Here is a 19,045-nt window from a genome sequence, read left to right as displayed (position 1 = left end):
TCTTTTTGTTTGGCAAACTGAATTGCATGATCAGAATGACATCTGTATATGGGACCTAAATTCTTCAACGTTTGATGCTGCTGTTACCTTTAAAACCTACATTTTACACCATAATAGAGCCAAGTTAAGGAAGACTTTTCCTTAAGTATCTTCTTAGCTAGTGTTTATGTTGGGATGGATTATAGCATACTTGTACTATATTTGTAGCAGTTTTGTAGCTATTACCGTACAAAGTGAATTTCTACTTTCAGAGTAGTAATGGAAGTTTTTTCTTTCCTTACATTAATGCAGGTCAGTTAAATTCCCTGTCATAGCAGAGAGGTAGAGCAAAAAAACAGAAATCTGCTCACCTCGTTTCTATTCTAAGATGCTTCAGGTTGGGAATTTTGTTTTTATTTATACCCCCTTGCCAACCTAGAATATCCATTGGTGTCCTAGGTACTCAATGAATACTCAGCAAATATCCATTTCATGATTTAAAAAAAAAATTTTTTTTTAATCACGTAGTGATTTATGCTCAGTCATTCCTATTTCAACATGAAGTGGCCAAATTGTGGTAGTTCACTATTGCAGTCCTGTGTGTAATGTAAGCTAATTTCAAAATTCCTATTCTGAGAATACATTTTTCTCTAAACCATTGTCTTTTGTCCTGTGGTGTTTGAGGCAGATTATCAGAAAAAACGTGATTAAGAAATGATAGCATGTAGCGTGCAGTGACCAAAAACCCAGATTTAAATGACTGACTACCAATATATATAAGTTCTGTCATTTCTAAACTTCTGTAATTTGTAAGATGTTTATAGAATGAGGGGAGGTTGTTAGACTTGCAGCATCCAAGTAGTAGCCACTAGCCATGTATGACCATTGACATTTGAATTAAAATTAGTAAAAATTAAATAAAATCTAAAATTCAGTTTATCAGTAGAACTTGCCACATTTCAGGTACTCAATAGCCACATGTACTTTTAAACAGCACAAATAGAGAACATTTTCATCATCACAGAAAGTTCCATTGGACAGTGCTGTGTCAACTGTTAATATTAACTGTAAATTCTGAGGATATGTGTATTTAATCAAGTATCAAATGAATATTTGTATATTCCTACTTTCTTTTTTTAACTTCCTTTCCTTTGAAGAAAAAAAGAAATTCTTTGACAAAAACAGTAGATTGTATTTACAGATTAGCTTTTTTGTTAATATTATAGGTCTATCTCCTCGAGATCTTGTCCTTCATTTTCGACATAAGGTAGGATATCTTATTTGATTTCTGATGGACTGAAGTGGTACGTGCTGTTCTTACTGTGTTCATTTAACTGGGCAAAGTCCATGTGCTGTGTGGTTGAATACAGATAGTGACATAACTATGTTTGAGTTCTTCTGAAACTGCACTCAGTCTTATAACTATACAAAGTTGAAAGTGCCGTTGGTAGTGCTTATGTACTTTCTAAAAGTATACAAATACGATCTGTTTATTTCTTGCAGGATAGGGTATTTTTTTTCTATTGTCTTCATAATTCCAGGTATCATGAGATTAGAGTGGATAGAAACATGTTTTAATCTTGTAGGATATTTTATGTTTTTCCCTGAGAGTAGAACATTTTCCAGTAAAATGTCTATACTTGTGCTTTCTGATCTTTCTTAGAAGTGCTTATGTTGTCTAGGACATACACACATTGATCATTGATATAACAGACATTTGCTGAATACCTGGGATGTGAACGCCTGGACATCCAGAAATAAAAGAGTTTAGTCCCTGCCTTATAAGGTGCTTACAAGTATTTCAAGCAAAAATGGCACCACTCCTTCCAAAAAAATGCGATTTCAAGAAGCGATTTAAGTACTTCTCAGTTTTCTTTTTGGGGGACTCAAGTAATATTTAATTTCTCAGTGTAAGTAAGTTTGTATTTTTCAAAGCAGTATAATTAGTAATATTAATTAAACAGTATGTGGTTATGTTTGAGGAGGGGAAAAGGCAAATGAATAATAGAGTTGAAATCCTTATTTTAATAAAACTTTTCTTTTTGCAGGTCTTAATCCTATTTAAACTGATTCTTCTTGAGAAAAAGGTAAGATTTGAAGAGATGAAAGGAAGGATGGAGTATTTAACTATATTGACATTTCTTAAATATTATGTAAAATTGAAACTAATGATAAAGTGTAAATTAACTTTTTTGCCTATCAGATTGTGGTGAGCTGAGGAACATGTTCTTGTGTATATTTGTGCAGTTGTGCTGGGGGCAGTTTGACAGTACAGGTGATCCCCAGGTTATGAATGGGTTCCATTCCTAAGTCTGTCTCTAAGTCAGATTTGTATGTAAATCAGAGCAGTTAGGTACAGTTCATATCTAACATCAGTCAAATGTTTGTCTTTAGTATATGCATAAAAAACATTAAGAAAACATTTTCCGATATTGTAAAACATTTTTAAAATAATAATGTTTTGATGTACTTCGCAAAGTAGCACTTGTTTGTTATTACAAACCACTGTACGTACCTCGAATTTTTAATATAATAGGCTTTACAGGGGTTGGCTCCTAACTATGGTTGTATGTAAGTTGGATGTTCGTAATTCAAGTATCAGGATGGTTTTGATTACAAGTAACAGAAAAGTCAATTTAAGCTGACTTAAATAATAAGAAAATGTATTGGGTCACTTCAGACTTCAGGGTTGGTTGATTCAGTGATACCAAAACCAAACCCTTGCCATAGAGTCGATTCTGACTCCTAGTGATCCAGTGATACAACTGTATAATTAAGTGCCTAGGTTTTTTCCATCTCTGCTCTACAGTCCACAGTGCTGGCTTTGTCCTAAATCTGGTTTCCCTTGTAGTAGGATGACTGTCAGCAGTAACTGTAGTACTTGCTTCCTTAATCGTATCTGGTGGCACAGATAATACCTCCTTCCAAATCACTTGACAAGAAATCTTTACTTCAATATGTTTGGCCCTGTCCCTGAATCAGTGATTGTTGCCGAAGAAATATCTACACCAATTGGCTTAAACCTGGGTTCCAAAACCACCCTCTATTATAGAGGATGGGATTGCCATGATTGGATTTAGATCAGCGTATTTGGCCTGAGGGCCAAATCTTGCCTGCTGCCTGTTTGTCTAAATAAAGTTTTATTGGAACATAGTCACATCTATTTGTTTACTTATTGTCTGTGGCTGTTTTTGTACTACAGTGGCAGAGTTGAGTGCTGCGGAGTTGAGTACAGAGTTTTGTACTACAGTGGTGACCGAGACTTTATGGCCTATGAAGCCAAAAATATTTACCACCTAAGCCTTCATAGAAACAGTTTGTTGACCTCTGGTTTAGGCTAATAAGGAGCCATCTGTGGATTTGGGACCAGTTTTGCATTCCATATTACTGTGCACAGTGGTATAGGGATGCAGTGCATGTTGGGGAATCAACCACTCACAATCTCCACTACGGTTATTACCCTAAAAGTACTTATTCTTTTGATCCACTAATTCTCCTCTTAGGAATTATTTTCCGGAATTAATCTAAATTGGACACAAAGCTGTAAGAGAGTCCATCACAGTATTATTTTTTTTAAGTTTATTTTCTCCTTAAAAAGTAATGCATCTTACAGAGATGGCATCATTTTTAATAATGAAAAATTGTAAATGAATAGCTAAGTAATGGTTTATCTTGTGTCTTAGTCATCTAGTGCTGCTGTAACAGAAATACCACAAGTGGATAGCTTCAACGAAGAGAAATTTATTCTCTCACAGTCTAGTAGGCTGCAAGTCCAAATTCAGGGTCTCAGCTCCAGGGGAAGGCTTTCTGTCTCTGTCAGCTCTGGAGGAAGGTCCTTGTCTTCAGTCTTCCCCTGGTCAAGGAGCTTCTCAGGCACAGGGACCCCAGGCCCAAAAGACACGCTCTGCTCTCGGCACTCCTTCCTTGGTGATATGAGGCCCTTATTCTCTGCTTCCTTCCCTTTCCTTTTATCTCTTGTAAGATAGAAGGTGGTGCAGGCCACACCCCAGGGAAGCTCACTTTATATTGGGTCAGGGATGTGACCTGAGCACGGGTGTTACATCCCACCCTAATCCTCTTTAACCATAGACGGAGATTATGATTTATAACACATAGGAAAATCACAAAATGGAGGACAACCACACAATACTGGGAATCATGGCATAACCAAGTTGACATTTTTTGGGGGGACACAATTCAATCCATGACATACATTATATGTAATTCCAACCAATTAAAAAAAGTTATAAGAATGCTTATTCTTGTGAAGATGTTTCATAGGAAGTTAAGTGAAAACAGTTTATCCAGTTATGTATCAAACCCCGTATCCCAATATTATAAATATATATTCATTGGAAAGAGATTGAAAGGAAGGACATCAGTGTAGTTCGGTGAGAATATAGGTGATATTTTTTGAAAGGGAATAATTTACTATATTCTGGTTTTCTGTAACAAATATTATTGCTTCTTCAAAAGGGGAAAAAAGCAATTAAAGAAATTAATGAATCCAACATATGATAGTGCGGTGTTTCAAAGTTTTTGATCACAAACCATAATTAAAAATGTTTCACATAGCAGCCTAGAGCACACATTCATATATGTATGTGAAACAAAAGTTTTGCAAAATAATACTTAGACTAACTACACGCAGTGACGTTTATGATCCGATAAACTTAATGTGGCAAATCATAGGTACACTGTTTTTATACTGATTTGATAAGGACTTCCTTTAATGTAATACTTAGTTTTGTATCTGCAAAGCACTCCTTAAATAAGACATAGATGTGAGGAGAGCAGAGAAGATTATAGACGGTATGCTCCGTCATAGCACTTTAGTGTCACAGTGTGGGTGAGTGGACACTTGCACGTGACAAATCAGGACAAACTAGAAAGTGTAAATTAAGCTGAATTTCACTGTGCTTTGACCATGATTCATGGGTTAGTGATTTTTCTTTTACCACTACTTACTTATGCCAAAAGGTGTCATTACTGAATAAGCAATTCTATTTTTTTTCATCAGTAGATGTGTACACATTTAGTGAAATACCTAGAGAGCAAAGGAATATATCATGTTTACTAATAGAAAGATTTTCTTCTTATACGATTACTGTATTTAAAATTTATGCATGATCTCAGGCCCTCTTGAGTTTGGTAGGGGTCCTGTTTTTCTAAATCACAGAAGAGATTATTAATCAAGTCCCATGTGATTGCTCTTAAAATATGACATGATTTCATTGTTTTTTTTAAGTCACTTCAGCAAGTCTGCATGCTTTTTAGCTAATATTAGCCAGTGTTAGTTTTAGTGTAATAACTAACTAAATCTTGTTTCCCATTTAATACTTCCTCAACTTTTATTCTGAAAAACGTCAAACCTACAGAACAGTTGATAGAATAATATAATGAATATCCTTCATCTCTATTCACTGGTTAACATTTTGCCAGTTTTGTATTATATTGCTTTATATATATACATGGGTACATATATGTATATATATAATATGTGTATTGTTGAGAATATGCACAGCAGAACATAACATCAATTTAATAGTTTCAGTGACATTGATTATGTTCTTTGTGTTGTACAACCATTCTCACCCTCCCTTTTTGAGTTGTTCCTCCCCTGTTAACATAAACTCACTGTCCCCAAAGGTTCCAATCTAATCTTTTGAGTTGCTGTTGTCAATTTGATCCCATATAGATAGTTCTTAAAAGAGCATAAGGCTCAGCGTAGACATTCTTTACTAGTTAAATTAAACTACTCTTTGATTTTAAGAAGACTTCAGGGGATATTTTTGGTTTAAGGCTTAAGGATTATCTCAGGGCAGTAGTTTCAGGGGTTCATCCAGCCTCCATGGCTCCAGAAAACCTCGATTCTATGAAAATTGGAAATTCTGTTGTGCATTTTACCCTTTTTGATCAGGATTCTTCTATAAAATCTTTGATCAAAATGTACAGTAATGGTAGCTAGGCACCATCCAGGTCTTCTGGTCTCATGGCAAAGGAGGCAGTTGTTCATGAAAGCAATTAGCCACATATTCCATATTCTCCTCCTATTCCTGACTCTCCTTCTTCTTCTGTTGCTCCAGGCAAAGAGAGATCAGTTGTTGTACCTTGAATGGCCACTTGCAAGCTTTTAAGACCCCAGGCACTCTGCAGTGAACTGGGAGGTAGAACAGAAGCACTAAACACATTATCAGGCCAATTAACTGGGATGTCCTATGAAACCATGACCCTAAACCTCCAAACTAAGGAACCAAATCCCACGAGGTGTTTGGTTGTACATACATATTTCCCCTCCCCTCCCCTCCCCAAATCATAGTAATTTGAAAGTAATTAGCAAACATCATGATACTTCACCCCTAAATATTTCAGGATTATGTTTCTTAAGAATAACTAAAATATTTCACATTTAAGGAATTTAACATTGACACAATAAATGATATCTGATATAGAGTCTACTTCCAAATATCCCCAGATGGCATAATTATGTCCTTTAAAGCTGGTTGTTGTTCAGTCTGGGATACGGTCAGGAATCATGCATTGCATTGTTCAGTAATCTGTGGGATGATTAATTTGATATTATATGAGAATATCCTGTTGCCCAGCAACCTTTCACAATAGTTTTAGCATCCATTGATAATTTTTTACTGAATCAGTTGTTTATTACTTTGGTGGACGCCAAATGGTGATTTTTTTAATTCTGTCATTTCTTCTACATTACTAGTGGTTAATGTTCTGTAAAAAAGAGTCCCTCTCCCCCTTTTTTTTAGTGTTATTATGGACTTACGGATTTTCTGATTTAATTTTATTGACTCCATTTCAGGTTCTCTTTTATATTTCTCCAGTGAATAAATTGGTGGGTGCACTGATGACTGTGTTATCCCTTTTTCCAGGTAAGATTGTAGCAGTATCCACTCTTTCTTTTGTTTAACTTGTACCTGAACTTTCAATGATAAGAGTTTTTAAGGGTAAACTCACCAGGGTTGACATTTCTATTTTAGTATGACATTTTCATTTTGAGAGTAGATTTCTCTCTTTTATTTGGGTGGGTGTCTCTCTTTTTTTTTAATAAATTAAAATGCGGACATGTGTAGCTCATTAAATGTTTTATGGAAGAGTTCACCTAATATAAAATGGAATATACAGCTATTATTTTCTCCAGTATTTGTCATTATAAGCCAAGCTCTTCTCCAATGTTATGTATTTTAGGCATGATTGAACATGGTCTCAGCGACTGTTCTCAGTATAGACCCCGAAAAAGTATGTCAGAAGATGCTGGGCTTCAGGAAACAAATCCTCCTGCAGATGATTTTGTTTCTGTGTCTGTACCTGACATCTCAATTAGCATCTCGGGAACTGTTAAGAAAACCATGACAGGAAATCGTGGAGGTGATGCTGTCATACAGACCAGAGAACCTTTGTTCCAAGTAGAAAGTGACAGCAGCAAAGGACCGGAACCCAATAATACCAATCAGTTTTTGAAGCCTCCTTCCCGACCATCTCCAGAGTCTTCAGAAAGTGACTGGGAGACCTTGGATCCTAGCATATTAGAGGACCCCAGCTTGAAAGAAAGGGAACAGGTTGGGTCAGAACAAACAAACTTATTCCCAAAGGACTCTGTGCCCTCAGACAGTCCTCCAATTACTGTACAACCTCAAGCTAATACGGGGCAAGTGGTCCTGATACCAGGGCTAATATCGGGTTTGGAAGAGGACCAATATGGCATGCCCCTGGCCATCTTCACAAAGGTAAAGTTTAGTGTCCTTTACTTATTGAGTCCCATAAAGAATATGACGAAGTCTTTTAGAGTTTAACTTTTAGTGTTGCACACATTTTCACATCTGAAAATTTTCCTTAAAAACTGTAATATACCACACTACGAGTGTAGTGCCTTGGCGTCTGTGACCATCTGTACAGCTGTAAGGAATTAGTTCAGTGGTTTTTTATTTGAAAGAATTTTGAAACTTAGTAGGTGTCAGGTCAGCAATCAATATATTAGGTCTATTTTTAATTTTTCCAATTTCTCTTTGAAAAAGATGAATTGAGGAAGTCCATAAGTTTTTGTTTGCAGCTAATGAATATACATTGAAGTACTACAACTCCAAAAGTACAGTTTAAAAAGAAAAAAACTCCTAGATGTCTAACTTAAATATTAGTAAACTTCATTTAGATAGAATTTCATGTTTTGGTTCATTGTTGCCTAAAAACAAATTTTCAGTCTTTTTATGAAAAAGTCACTTAAAATATATTTGTAATTTCTAAAAATAACTTAATTACAACATAGTGAATCAAACTGAATCTTTGATTCAAGATACTGTGTCTCCAGATGACATTTCTTAATGTGCAGTAACTCTTTAAGATAGTGAGATAGACTATCCAAGACATACTCTGGAAGCTACATTGTTTTAGTGAGCATTGACGAGTTCCCTGACTCGAATAAATGGAAACAGATTTCTACATAATAAAATGAGTATGCCTGAAATGGTCCCCCCACTCTCCAGCTTTTTATGAAGGGGGAAGCAGGTGCTTAGGGAGAGGAGGTGGGTCTAGAGGCAGCCGTGGTGTAGGCTACCCATGAGGTGAAGGGAAGGGAATGGGCAAAGCCGAAAGAAGTAGGAAAATTAGAAAGTGAATTATACCTGTTTACTGTTTATGCTCTGCTGAATTCAGGGACAGATTACTCTATAAGCAAGGTAGTCACGGGCTTACTTGTGCTTACTTAAACTAATCTGTAGTGCGCAATTTTACCTGGTTTTCACCACATGCTTACCTGGCTTACTGGTTAATCTTCCTTTGGCCTGGACTGTGCCAATTTATAATCAGAAAAAAAGGTAGAAGGGAAATGGGGAAATGGAAAAAAAGATAAAGGGAAAGATAAGGTAGTTATTTTCATATTTGAAAAGAAAATCCCAAGGACTTCATTTTTCCCCAGTTTTAAGTCTTTGTGCCTTACTACTGAATGTGTTCTGAAATTGGCTGCACACTGGAACAAAGCAGCCAGAGCAGGGCTCTCTCCAGCACTTAATATTGTCATACTTTGTAATTCTTAGCCAGTGTGATGGGTGAGTAGTTGTATCTGGGGGCACTTGGTTTGCATTTCTCTGATTGCTATTGAATTTGAGCATCTTTTCATACACTGTTGGCCATTTAGGTTTTGCTTTCATGTAGTATCTGTTCTGAGTTTGTGGGTTGTCTCCCTTACTGTCACTGATTTTGGGGACTTTTTTTTTTTTTTTTCCAAAGAGCTCGTAATTTTCTTTTTTTTTATTGTACTCTTTAGATGAAGATTTACAGAACAGTTTCTCATTAAACAGTTAGTACACACATTGTTTTGTAACAGTAATTAACAATCCCACGACATGTCAACACTGTCCCTTCTCAGCTTCGGGTTCCCTATTACCAACTTTCCTGTCCCCTGATTTTGGGGACCTGTAATCAGTTTTATACTTTATGGTTAGTGCCTTTGGGGTCTTGTTTTAAGAAATCCTCCCCTACCTCAAGGATATGAAGATAATCTCCTATATTATCTTTTAAAAGCTTTGTAGTTTTGACTTTAATGTTTTGGTTTTTAGTCTGCCTGGAATTGATTTTTGTGTATGATTGAGGAAAGGAGTCTGTTTCAGGACTTTCTTTTTATCTTCCTTTGGTGTATTTGTCTACCCCTGTGCCAGTCCCATGCTGTGTTAAATTAATTACTGTGTATGTCACATTAGGTAGAGAAAGTCTTCCCATCTTGGAATTGTTTTTCAAGAATTTCTTATACCTTTGCATTTCCACTTTGCATTCCATTTGCATCAATTTTAGAATCAGCTTGTCAAGTTCTCACACTCACACAGGTTGAGAATCTAAATTAAGTGATAACGATTACATTTCAGCTATAGATCAGGTTTGGGGAGAGACAAATGACATCTTTACAATACTGAGGCTTGCAATTCATAAACATTTGTTTAGTCCTTGACTAGAAAAGAAATGAGAAAAATGGTGGTTGGTTCTGATAATATCCTAGCCCTTTCCAAGTTGGGTCTAACCAAAATTCATTTAGATGAAAGAATTTAGAACTGCCTACGGTAAATAAAGGGAGCCCTGGTGTCGTATTGGTTAAGCACTCATCTACTAACTAAAAGATCTGAGATTAAAACCCACCAGCCACTCTGTGGGAGAAATATGTGGTAGTCCGCTTCGGTAAAGATTTACAGCCTTGGAAACCTCATGGGGCAGTTTTGCTCTGTCCTTATAGGGTTGCTAGGAGTCAGAATCAACTCAACAGCAATGGGTACAATTAATAATACAGGTTGAAGTGCCCAGCCCAGGGCCTTAAGTATAATAAGCTCTCAAATGTCCTCTTCTCCTCTCTAACCATTGCAAAAAGGGCAGCTCCTCTAACCACCACCCCTAAGTCTACTATAAATTGCCATCATGGCGGGCGGGGGGTAGATTCCGACCATTTCTGGAAGAAATGAGAGCATGAAAGAAGGCAGGCTACGCTTTTGCAACTTTTCAGAAGACCAGTTGACAATAAATAGTTCTACCAGATTTACCAAGTTGAGGTTTGTTTGTTTATCATTATATACTGCAGCTTCAAACATGGAAGTTAAAGTCCCCTAGAAATATGTAAAGCCAGGGGTGAGCTTGGGTGTGGAGGCTGCTTTATTCTCTATAGTTCAGTGTATGTGGGAAAGACCCATGTTTTTGCTGCCTTTAAAAAACTTAAGCTTAAGTGAACATCATTAAAAGGATTGATGGCAAATTTTTAAAGCTGTTTTGAGTTGCTGTTATTTTTAAATGGAGCCCTGGTGGTACAGTGGTTAAGAGCTCGGCTGCTAACCAAGAGGTCGGCAGTTCAAATTCACCAGCCGCTTCTTGGCAACCTTATGGGGCAGTTCTACTCAGTCCTGTAGGGTCACTATGAGTCGGAATCAACTCGAAGGCAACTGGTTTTAGTTTATCTTTAAATAAGTTTATGAATATGTAATACTTTCACCTAATTCAGTATTCAAAATGTTCCAATCTATTCCCTGCTACCCAGTTGCCCTCTCTAGTGGCAACCAATGTTATCAGTGTCTTAATGTTTTTTTCCGGAGGTATTTTGTGCACTAAAAAATACATAGTATATTTTTCCCCTCCCTTGTAGGAATAACATTTATCTAGTCCCCTATTCATGAACAGTTAGGATTCTAGTCTTTTGCTTTAACAAACAATGCTACAATAAATAACTTTCTACATACGTGCTATCACACATGAGCAGGTGTAGGATAAATTACAAGAAGTAGAATGCTGAGTCAAGGGTATGTATATTCATAATTTTTAAAGGAATGTATATTTTCATATTTTTAAATAGCTTTGAACTGCTTTGTTGTCTTTGGAACATCTTAATTTTGATGCTGTTAATATACTTAGCCAAGAATGCCACTGTTGACAGTAGACTTTTCTTCAGTCAATTATGAAATGTAATACTGTGAGCAATTAAATTATATTCTCTTATTACTATTTTTCGGTGTAAATCTTTTACATTGATAGGCAGCTCTGAAGAGTGCCTTTATCAAGTAGAAGAATTCTCAGTCCTAGTTAGGGTGTGGATGTCCTAGGGGGCCACATCAAGTTTGACAAAGTATTTAATATTGTAATATTTTATGTTTGGAAACAGGGAGGAGGGTCTGTTGTTTTTCAAACACATAGCACACAAGGAATGGAGACGTGACTGTTACGACTCAGTGAGTGAGAATAGGAGCGGGCCTCCTTGAGCAGGGGCCCCTCAGTGTTTAGTCATGGCGTGTGGGTTGAGAAGCCCTATCCTGATCATCTCTTATGTGTAAACATAGATTTATTTTTGCTGCTTCTGTTAGAGTTTTATAAAGCAGCAAAAGACATTGTCAAGAATAAGAATAATACCAGCGTGGGGAAAAAAGAATTATACCAACTTGTTAGACCTGTATTCCTACTTCTGGAAGCCTTCCATCTGATATTAAGTATTTAGCAACCACCTGTTAGGTACAAGGCACTGTCCCAGATACAGTGAAGAACATGAAGTCGCAAAAGGAATATCTCCTGCCCTCAGAGAGTTCATTGCTTGATGTAAACAAGACATTGTCCAAACAGCTCTAATTCAGTGTTTAAAAAGTGATGAGAAGTAAAAAATAAAATTGTTATTCAACTTGAGACTGAAAAGAAGTTCAAGGGCTCAGCAAGTCTGCCCTCCTGGCTTCATACACAAATCGCACCACTCGTTGAAAACCTGTTCTGATTTACAGTCTTTCAGCAGAAATTTCATATCCTCCTTCAGTGATTCATTCCAGTGTTAATACCTTTACTCTCAGGAAATATGCTGCTTTTTGTACTTAACTGCCTGCTGTGGTTTGGCAATTGAGCTATAATTTTCAGGGAAGTACTATTTTGAAATACAGTTCAAATAGTAATGAATACATGACTGTTGGCAATGCCATTTTTGCTTTAAACATTCAGTAGCAATTATCTTGAAAATTTTTTGCATGAGTTTTAACTGCAGCTTAACCAAACAAATGCCTGTGCAGTGCTTGCTCTTCTCATAATAGTGCTTTGATGTCTGTGTGTAGATACATGTGTTCTAAAATTTTACTGAAAGAATTAATAGCTTTCTGCTAAACAGCTTACTTTTTAGTGGACTTAATAATAGTTCATTTCCTAAATGAAAACGTTCAAGCCATTAATTACTGTGGAGGCTTTTATGTTGAACTGAGAACCAAATGTTCAAGTAAGAGAGCCTTCACATTAAACCACCTTGCCAAGATTTGACCATTCATGGAGAAGATAAAACGTTAACTGGCCTTTTTGCAATCAAGGCCTGAGGTTCCCCTAGAATATTATTTCGATGACTCAGAGATTAGCTGCACTAGCGGGCAGGGCAGGGGAGAAAGAGTGGGAGTTTCTTGTTCCACTATTAGCTTCTGGGCGTTAAGAGAGATACTCATTCTTTTACTATCCTAATATTTTTTGTACTCTTATAATTCTTAGGGATATCTCTGTTTGCCTTATATGGCATTGCAGCAGCATCATCTTCTCTCTGATGTCACCGTTCGGGGGTTTGTTGCTGGAGCTACTAACATCCTTTTTCGACAACAGAAACATCTCAGTGATGCCATTGTGGAAGTACGTTTACATATGTGTGTGTGTGTTTGACACTTCTGGTCCTCCTTTTCCTTTCTCAAATGCAATTACGAGGGCATGGTATTAACACTGATAATGATAATCATCATTTACATATATGCTAGGCTTTCTGAACACTTTACATATGCTAACTGATGTAATTCTCATAACAACTGTTTGAGATAGGTACTGTTACTGTCCACATTTTCACTTCCAGAAGCAAAGGAACAGAGAAGTTAAGTAACTTGTGCAAGATCAAACAGCTTGTAAGTGAAAGAACCAGGATTCAGACCCAGGCAATCTGGTTCTACTACAGTCTCACTATTAACATGTGTTTGTTGTTTAAATAATATAAATAGTTCTAGTCCGTTTAATATTCTTAAGAGTAAGGAAGCTAAGAATAAACAGTGACATCTATATATAAGAAATTTAAATCATTTCTTAACATTAAAGTAATTGTAAAAAAAATCCAGCCACATTAAGGCTTTTATAGTTACTGGCAGAAAGTACCAAAATACGCTTCCTTGGAAAATATTTATAATATAATAAATGAAAAATGCAGGGTTTCAAACTATATTGTGTTATCCCAGGTTTGAGGAAGAAAGAAACATATATGCCTTTCAAGATAGGAGGATGTGGATGAGAGGACCACAGAGGTGCTTTAGCATTATTGGTTACATTCTAGTTCTGAAGCTCATTTGAGGGTCATGGCTATTTGTTATTATTATACTTCAAAGCTAACCTGTAAGTTATTTTAGATAGATAGGTCTTTGTATAGCAAACATTACACAGTTTTAAAATTACAAAGTATCTGTGCATTCAAAGGAAAACTTTAAAGGAATTACATTAATTGTTAACTGTATTTATTTCTGGGTGTGGAAAGAGTGATTTTTATTGTACATTTCTATGTTTTCCAGGATAGTTACAATCAGGGCGAACTACTGTTATATTTTAAATTATATACTTTGTGTGCAGTTTCTAAAGTCAAAATGAGCATTTTTAAAATAGAGAAGGAAAAAAAGTGTAAACTCTTTCTTAGACTCACCTTTTGAGAATGCTGTTAGTCATATTCTTTTATTTCCAGCTGCAACTTCCCAGTAGTTTCTCTGTAAAGTGTGGCATGGATATCTGCGTGAATGCCCAGACTCTGACTTATACCTGGGTACCCTCTAGGTAGAAGAAGCTCTGATCCAGATCCATGATCCAGAACTCAGGAAGCTGCTTAACCCAACCACGGCAGACCTAAGGTTCGCAGATTACCTAGTGAGGCACGTGACTGAGAACCGGGATGACGTCTTTTTGGATGGCACGGGCTGGGAGGGAGGTGACGAGTGGATCCGGGCCCAGTTTGCAGTCTACATCCATGCGCTGCTGGCTGCTACACTACAGTTAGGTAAGAAACCACACAAAGCATGCAGCTGCCCTCTTTATTATGATTTTTCATCTTGTAACATTTATGATGTTTTGAATTGCACAAGAAATACATGTTCATTTGTAGAAAAATTGCCTGTTATTGCCCCAGACAGGACTCCCTGGGTGGTACAAATGGTTAAGTGCTCTACTACTAGCTGATAGGTTTGAACCCACCCAGAGGCGCCTTGGAAGACAGCCAGTAAAAAACCCTATGGAGCAGTTCTACTCTGCATACATAGGGTTGCATGAGTCTGAATCAACTCGACGGCAGCTAACAACAACATTGCCCCATGCAGAGATAACCACTCCTAGCATTTGGAGTGCTTTATATTCTTTCAGGCTTTATTATGCATATATTTTCAATTTTAGGTTTTGTTGTGTTTGTGGTAGTCCTTTTACAAAAATGGATCATAGTATACATGTTTTCATAAACTTTTCTTACTTTCTAATAGGAACATGAACACTTGTCAAGACAGTAAACATAGACCTTTGTTACTTTCACAGGGTGGCTTAATATTCCATTGTACCGGAGGATATATCAGTATTTTGGGGCTGTTTATATAAACACTGCTCACATGTTTTTAAGCTATATAATGGGAGGGAAAAAATAAATTAAAAAAAAATGCAATTAAAAACCAGAAGATATAATGGGAAGGAGAAGAAATATAAAAATAACTATTATTGAAAATCATAGTCTGAGTGATTAAACCTTCAAATTTATGCCCCATTCTAAGAAATGTTATTATTCTCATTAACTGGCTAAAATGGGAAAGCTAATCATAGAATCAACCATTGATTAAACCATTGTTAGTGATGGAAAGCCTGGAAGCCAGGCCGAACTATCTCCTTTTCCTTAGAAAAGGTATAAAAAGAAAAAACGGAGCTCTGCAGTGAGCTTTCCCATCTTGTTAATTTCTACCTGGACATTGGCAAATATTTGGTAGTTTTTTTAGTCAACTCTGCCACTGCCCCACCTCCTCCTCACAGGTTAGTTCTTCATATAGTGTGTATAGAGTTTTAAACCCAAGTTTCAGGAGTTTTCTTCATTAATAAAGGAAAGCTAAGGAATGTTAATGCTGTATTTTAGAATGTCTGCCCTTCTATAGCTAGAGCAGCTGAGATACCAAATTAAGGCCTCTAACTCAGAATCATTAATCTAGAAAGAAAACTCCACCAGACATGTAGCTTCATGAGTAATTTGCCTTTAAAAAAATATTTGCCCAGGTAGCTGTAAGCAGTGAATAATAATAGTAGCTAAGATTTTTTTTCATAACATTTAATATGTGCAAGGAACTGTTCTGAGCAAGGAACTGTTCTGAACTGTTCTGTTGGCTCATGTTATCCTCACCACAGTCCTAGAGGCAGACACCTTATCATCCCCATTTCACAGATGAGAAAATGAGACACAGAAAGGTAAATAGCTTGCTCATCCATCTGTTAAAAGGCTAAGCTGGATTTTAAATCTGAGCAGTCTGTCTCAGGACCATGCTCTTAACCAGGTAAAAGAAGATATTCAGCCTAATCAACTGCTGGAGGAATATGTTCTAGAAAGAACTTCCTTATGCTGCATATGGACCCTTCTCTTCCTTTATAGCTCCTTCTCTTCCTTTCCCAGCAACAAAAGGCACTTGTATTTCACCTTCAAAGCAAGCAACATGCAGTTAGTATGTGAAGCAGTAGCCATTTGAATCAGTTCTCCAGACCTCTTCTATTCTTCCAGGTGGGAGAAACACTCTACATTGAAGCTTTCCCATGGTATTAATAAAGTTGAAAACTTTTTTAAATGTTAAATATGAAAATACCTGTTATTATTTTAGGTATTTTGACAGTGAAATGCATGGAAGCTCAAGAATGAAACACCAATGAGACGAAGTCCAAAGAAGAGAAAATAGTGGCTAAAAGAACCATTTCATGTATTCATTCTTCATCTTTTTTCTTAGAAAAATGATACTGGTGAAAAGATAGATAATCTAATTGCCTACTTCACATGAATAAAAACCCAAACCTGTTGCCGTCGAGTCAATTCTGACTCATGGTGACGCCATGTATGTATGTATAGATCAGTACATTTACTCACTGTGAAGCCTATAGTTTTCGTTTACTGCATAATGCTATCTTTATAACCTTGGTAAGGAGAATGTAGAAATATTTTTGGAGTTATAAGGAACCTTAGAGAATATCTAGCTCAATCCTCTTATTTTCCGGTTAGGAAAATGAAGTTCTGAGTGATTAAGTGACTTGCCAAAGGCCACATAGCTCCTTAACAGGATTTCTGGAACTAGACCCAAGTTTCCTGACATCTGGTAGGCTATCTCCCCAAAAAAGCAGGGGGATGGGGGGATAAAGCCATTCCTTTACCCTTTTTGGTGGTTAATCTTCACATCCCTGACTGGCTACAGTCCAGCTCAACTTCTTTCAAATATTTACTTGACAGATAATGAAAAGATATTGTCGGACTATGGGACAACCTTTGTTACAGCATGGAAGAATACACACAACTACAGGGTATGGAACAGCAACAAGCATCCGGCACTTGCAGAAATAAACCCTAAGTAAGCACATCCTGTGAAGATTGAGATAGTACATAGCATGGCTGGTTTACTGAGTATGCCCCAGTATAAAGAAAACCATATTTTAGCCTTGATGATACTGTGAATATCTTAAAGAATCTCCTTAGGTGAGTTATAAAAGGCTCCCAAGCACAAAGAAACAGCTTGAAAACTGCTTCCCTATTCATACTTATAGAAAGGCATTATTGGAAGCGCCAACATTTCTCTCTGCTCCCGGTGTAATTCAGAGAGAGGGTTTCTTCTTTCCTTTTCCCACAGAGAAAGGTCAAACAAGATGGAAGCCTTGGGGGAAATAACCACTGGTGTAAAGCTGGGAGGTTATTTTAAAACATGAAGTATGAAAAACTAAGTTACAGTTGATATTTAAACTCAGATAAGTGGTCAAACCTGTTTCCACATCAAATTCTGAAATTCAACAAAATTGAATACCTGCCACAGTATTGAATGTTGACTGAAGCTTTAGCCCACATAGGCATAAAAGATACTTAAACATGATCTGGATTGGAGCCATTATGAAATAATAACATTTGTGTGTGAATGAAGGGAGTCCTGGTGGTGTGGTGGTTAAGCACTCAGCTGCTAACCCGAAGGTCAGCAGTTCAGACCCACCAGTTGCTCCACGGGAGAGAGATGTGGCAGTCTGCCTCCATAAAGATTTATAGCCTTGGAAACTACTCTGTAGGACTGCCCCAGGCAGTTTCCAAGGCTGTAATTTTGAAGACCAAAGAAGAATTGATACCTTTGAATTATTGTGTTTGTGAAGAATATTGAATATACTGTGGATCGCCTGAAGAACGAACAAATCTGTCTTGGAAGAAATACAGCCAGAATGCTCCTTAGAAGCGAGGATGGCAAGACTCTGTCTCACATAACTAATGTGGACATGTTATAAGGAAGGACTAGTCCCTGGAGAAGGACATCATGCTTGGTAGAGGGTCAGCAAAAAAGAGGAAGACCCTCAACGAGATGGACTGACACAGTGGCTGCAACAGTGGGCTCAAACATGGCAATGATTGTTAGGATGGCACAGGACCAGACAGTGTTTGGTTCTGTTGTACATGGGGTCACTATGAGTCAGAAATGACTCGACGGCACCTAACAACAACAACAATATTTAGGGAAGCATACTGCTACATCTTTCTCCCATGGAGTGGCTGGTGGGTTCGAACCACAAACCTTTCAGTTAGCAGCCAAGTGCTTAACCATTGCGCCACCAGGGCTCCTTATCCTTAACACTTATACTTGTGGATTTACAACACATATTTTGGGGGGACATGATTCAATCCATAACAATCATCTATCATGAAAAATGACTGGGTTCAGCATCAATTTTGTTGAATTTAATCATCACGCTGAATTACAACAGAAGCTTATACTGCCATTCCAGTGTAGTCAAAACAGGATTAAAAGGCAAAAACATTTTAATAGTATTAAATGAAAGGAGTAGGAGTTCAAAGTATTCTCCCTAACTACAAGGTCTGTGTTCTAAAAAGTGATGAAGCCCGTGAGCTTGTTTGCCTGGAGGCACTCACGGGGGTGGTGCAGGTCAGCCCTGACTGCGGAGGTCCACATGCGGAGCTGGGAGTCTCCTCTTCGCTCTGTGTTGCTGAACTTGGTCAGATCTTTATCCAGTTGCTGCTTCCGGTGTCGTGCCTTTAACTTGAACCAGCTCTACAGATTTTAATGCAGGTCTATAAGAGGCTTGGCGGGAATGGGTTTTGAAAAGTTGTAAAATAATAGTAAAAATGTATAAATAAACTGAGGTTATGTAGGTTGAAGAGAAGGCTGAAGAAGGACCTGTTAACTGAAATACGTAGGTAGGGGAATTATGCAGATATGATAGCAAAGTGTCAACATTTTCACCGAACTAAATACAAGAAATGGTAGTCTTCAGTTTTCAAGGGGTATAATTTAGAATAATTCCAAACTAATTGTAAGATTTGAGAGCTATGGAACCCTTTCTT

At 37.1% G+C, this 19,045-nt stretch overlaps 1 protein-coding gene across 11 annotated transcripts in view; it reads left to right on the top strand.

Moving 5' to 3' along the window:
• AVL9 (AVL9 cell migration associated) overlaps positions 1-19,045 on the top strand; it is a 65,998-nt gene that overhangs the window by 37,553 nt on the left and 9,400 nt on the right. For 2 of the 11 annotated variants that reach the window (XR_002825445.1, XM_023739601.1), the window contains exons 7-12: positions 1,206-1,246; positions 2,028-2,066; positions 6,803-6,872; positions 7,189-7,727; positions 12,967-13,101; positions 14,272-14,491. Coding sequence is in view for 4 of the 11 variants with exons in the window: in XM_023739601.1 (XP_023595369.1) it covers positions 1,206-1,246; positions 2,028-2,066; positions 6,803-6,872; positions 7,189-7,727; positions 12,967-13,101; positions 14,272-14,491 (1,044 nt within the window). In the remaining 7 variants the exon portion in view is untranslated. Of the gene's footprint in view, positions 1-1,205; positions 1,247-2,027; positions 2,067-6,802; positions 6,873-7,188; positions 7,728-12,966; positions 13,102-14,271; positions 14,492-16,126; positions 16,425-16,720; positions 17,081-19,045 lie in introns of those variants that run through there. The other 9 variants (XR_002825442.1, XR_002825441.1, XR_002825443.1 and 6 more) reach the window with 9 other exon arrangements.

The sequence above is a fragment of the Trichechus manatus genome, unplaced genomic scaffold, assembly GCF_000243295.1.
Source record: "Trichechus manatus latirostris isolate Lorelei unplaced genomic scaffold, TriManLat1.0 scaffold00137, whole genome shotgun sequence".
Classification (NCBI taxonomy): domain Eukaryota; kingdom Metazoa; phylum Chordata; class Mammalia; order Sirenia; family Trichechidae; genus Trichechus; species Trichechus manatus.
This window is presented reverse-complemented; position numbering and strand designations above follow the sequence as displayed.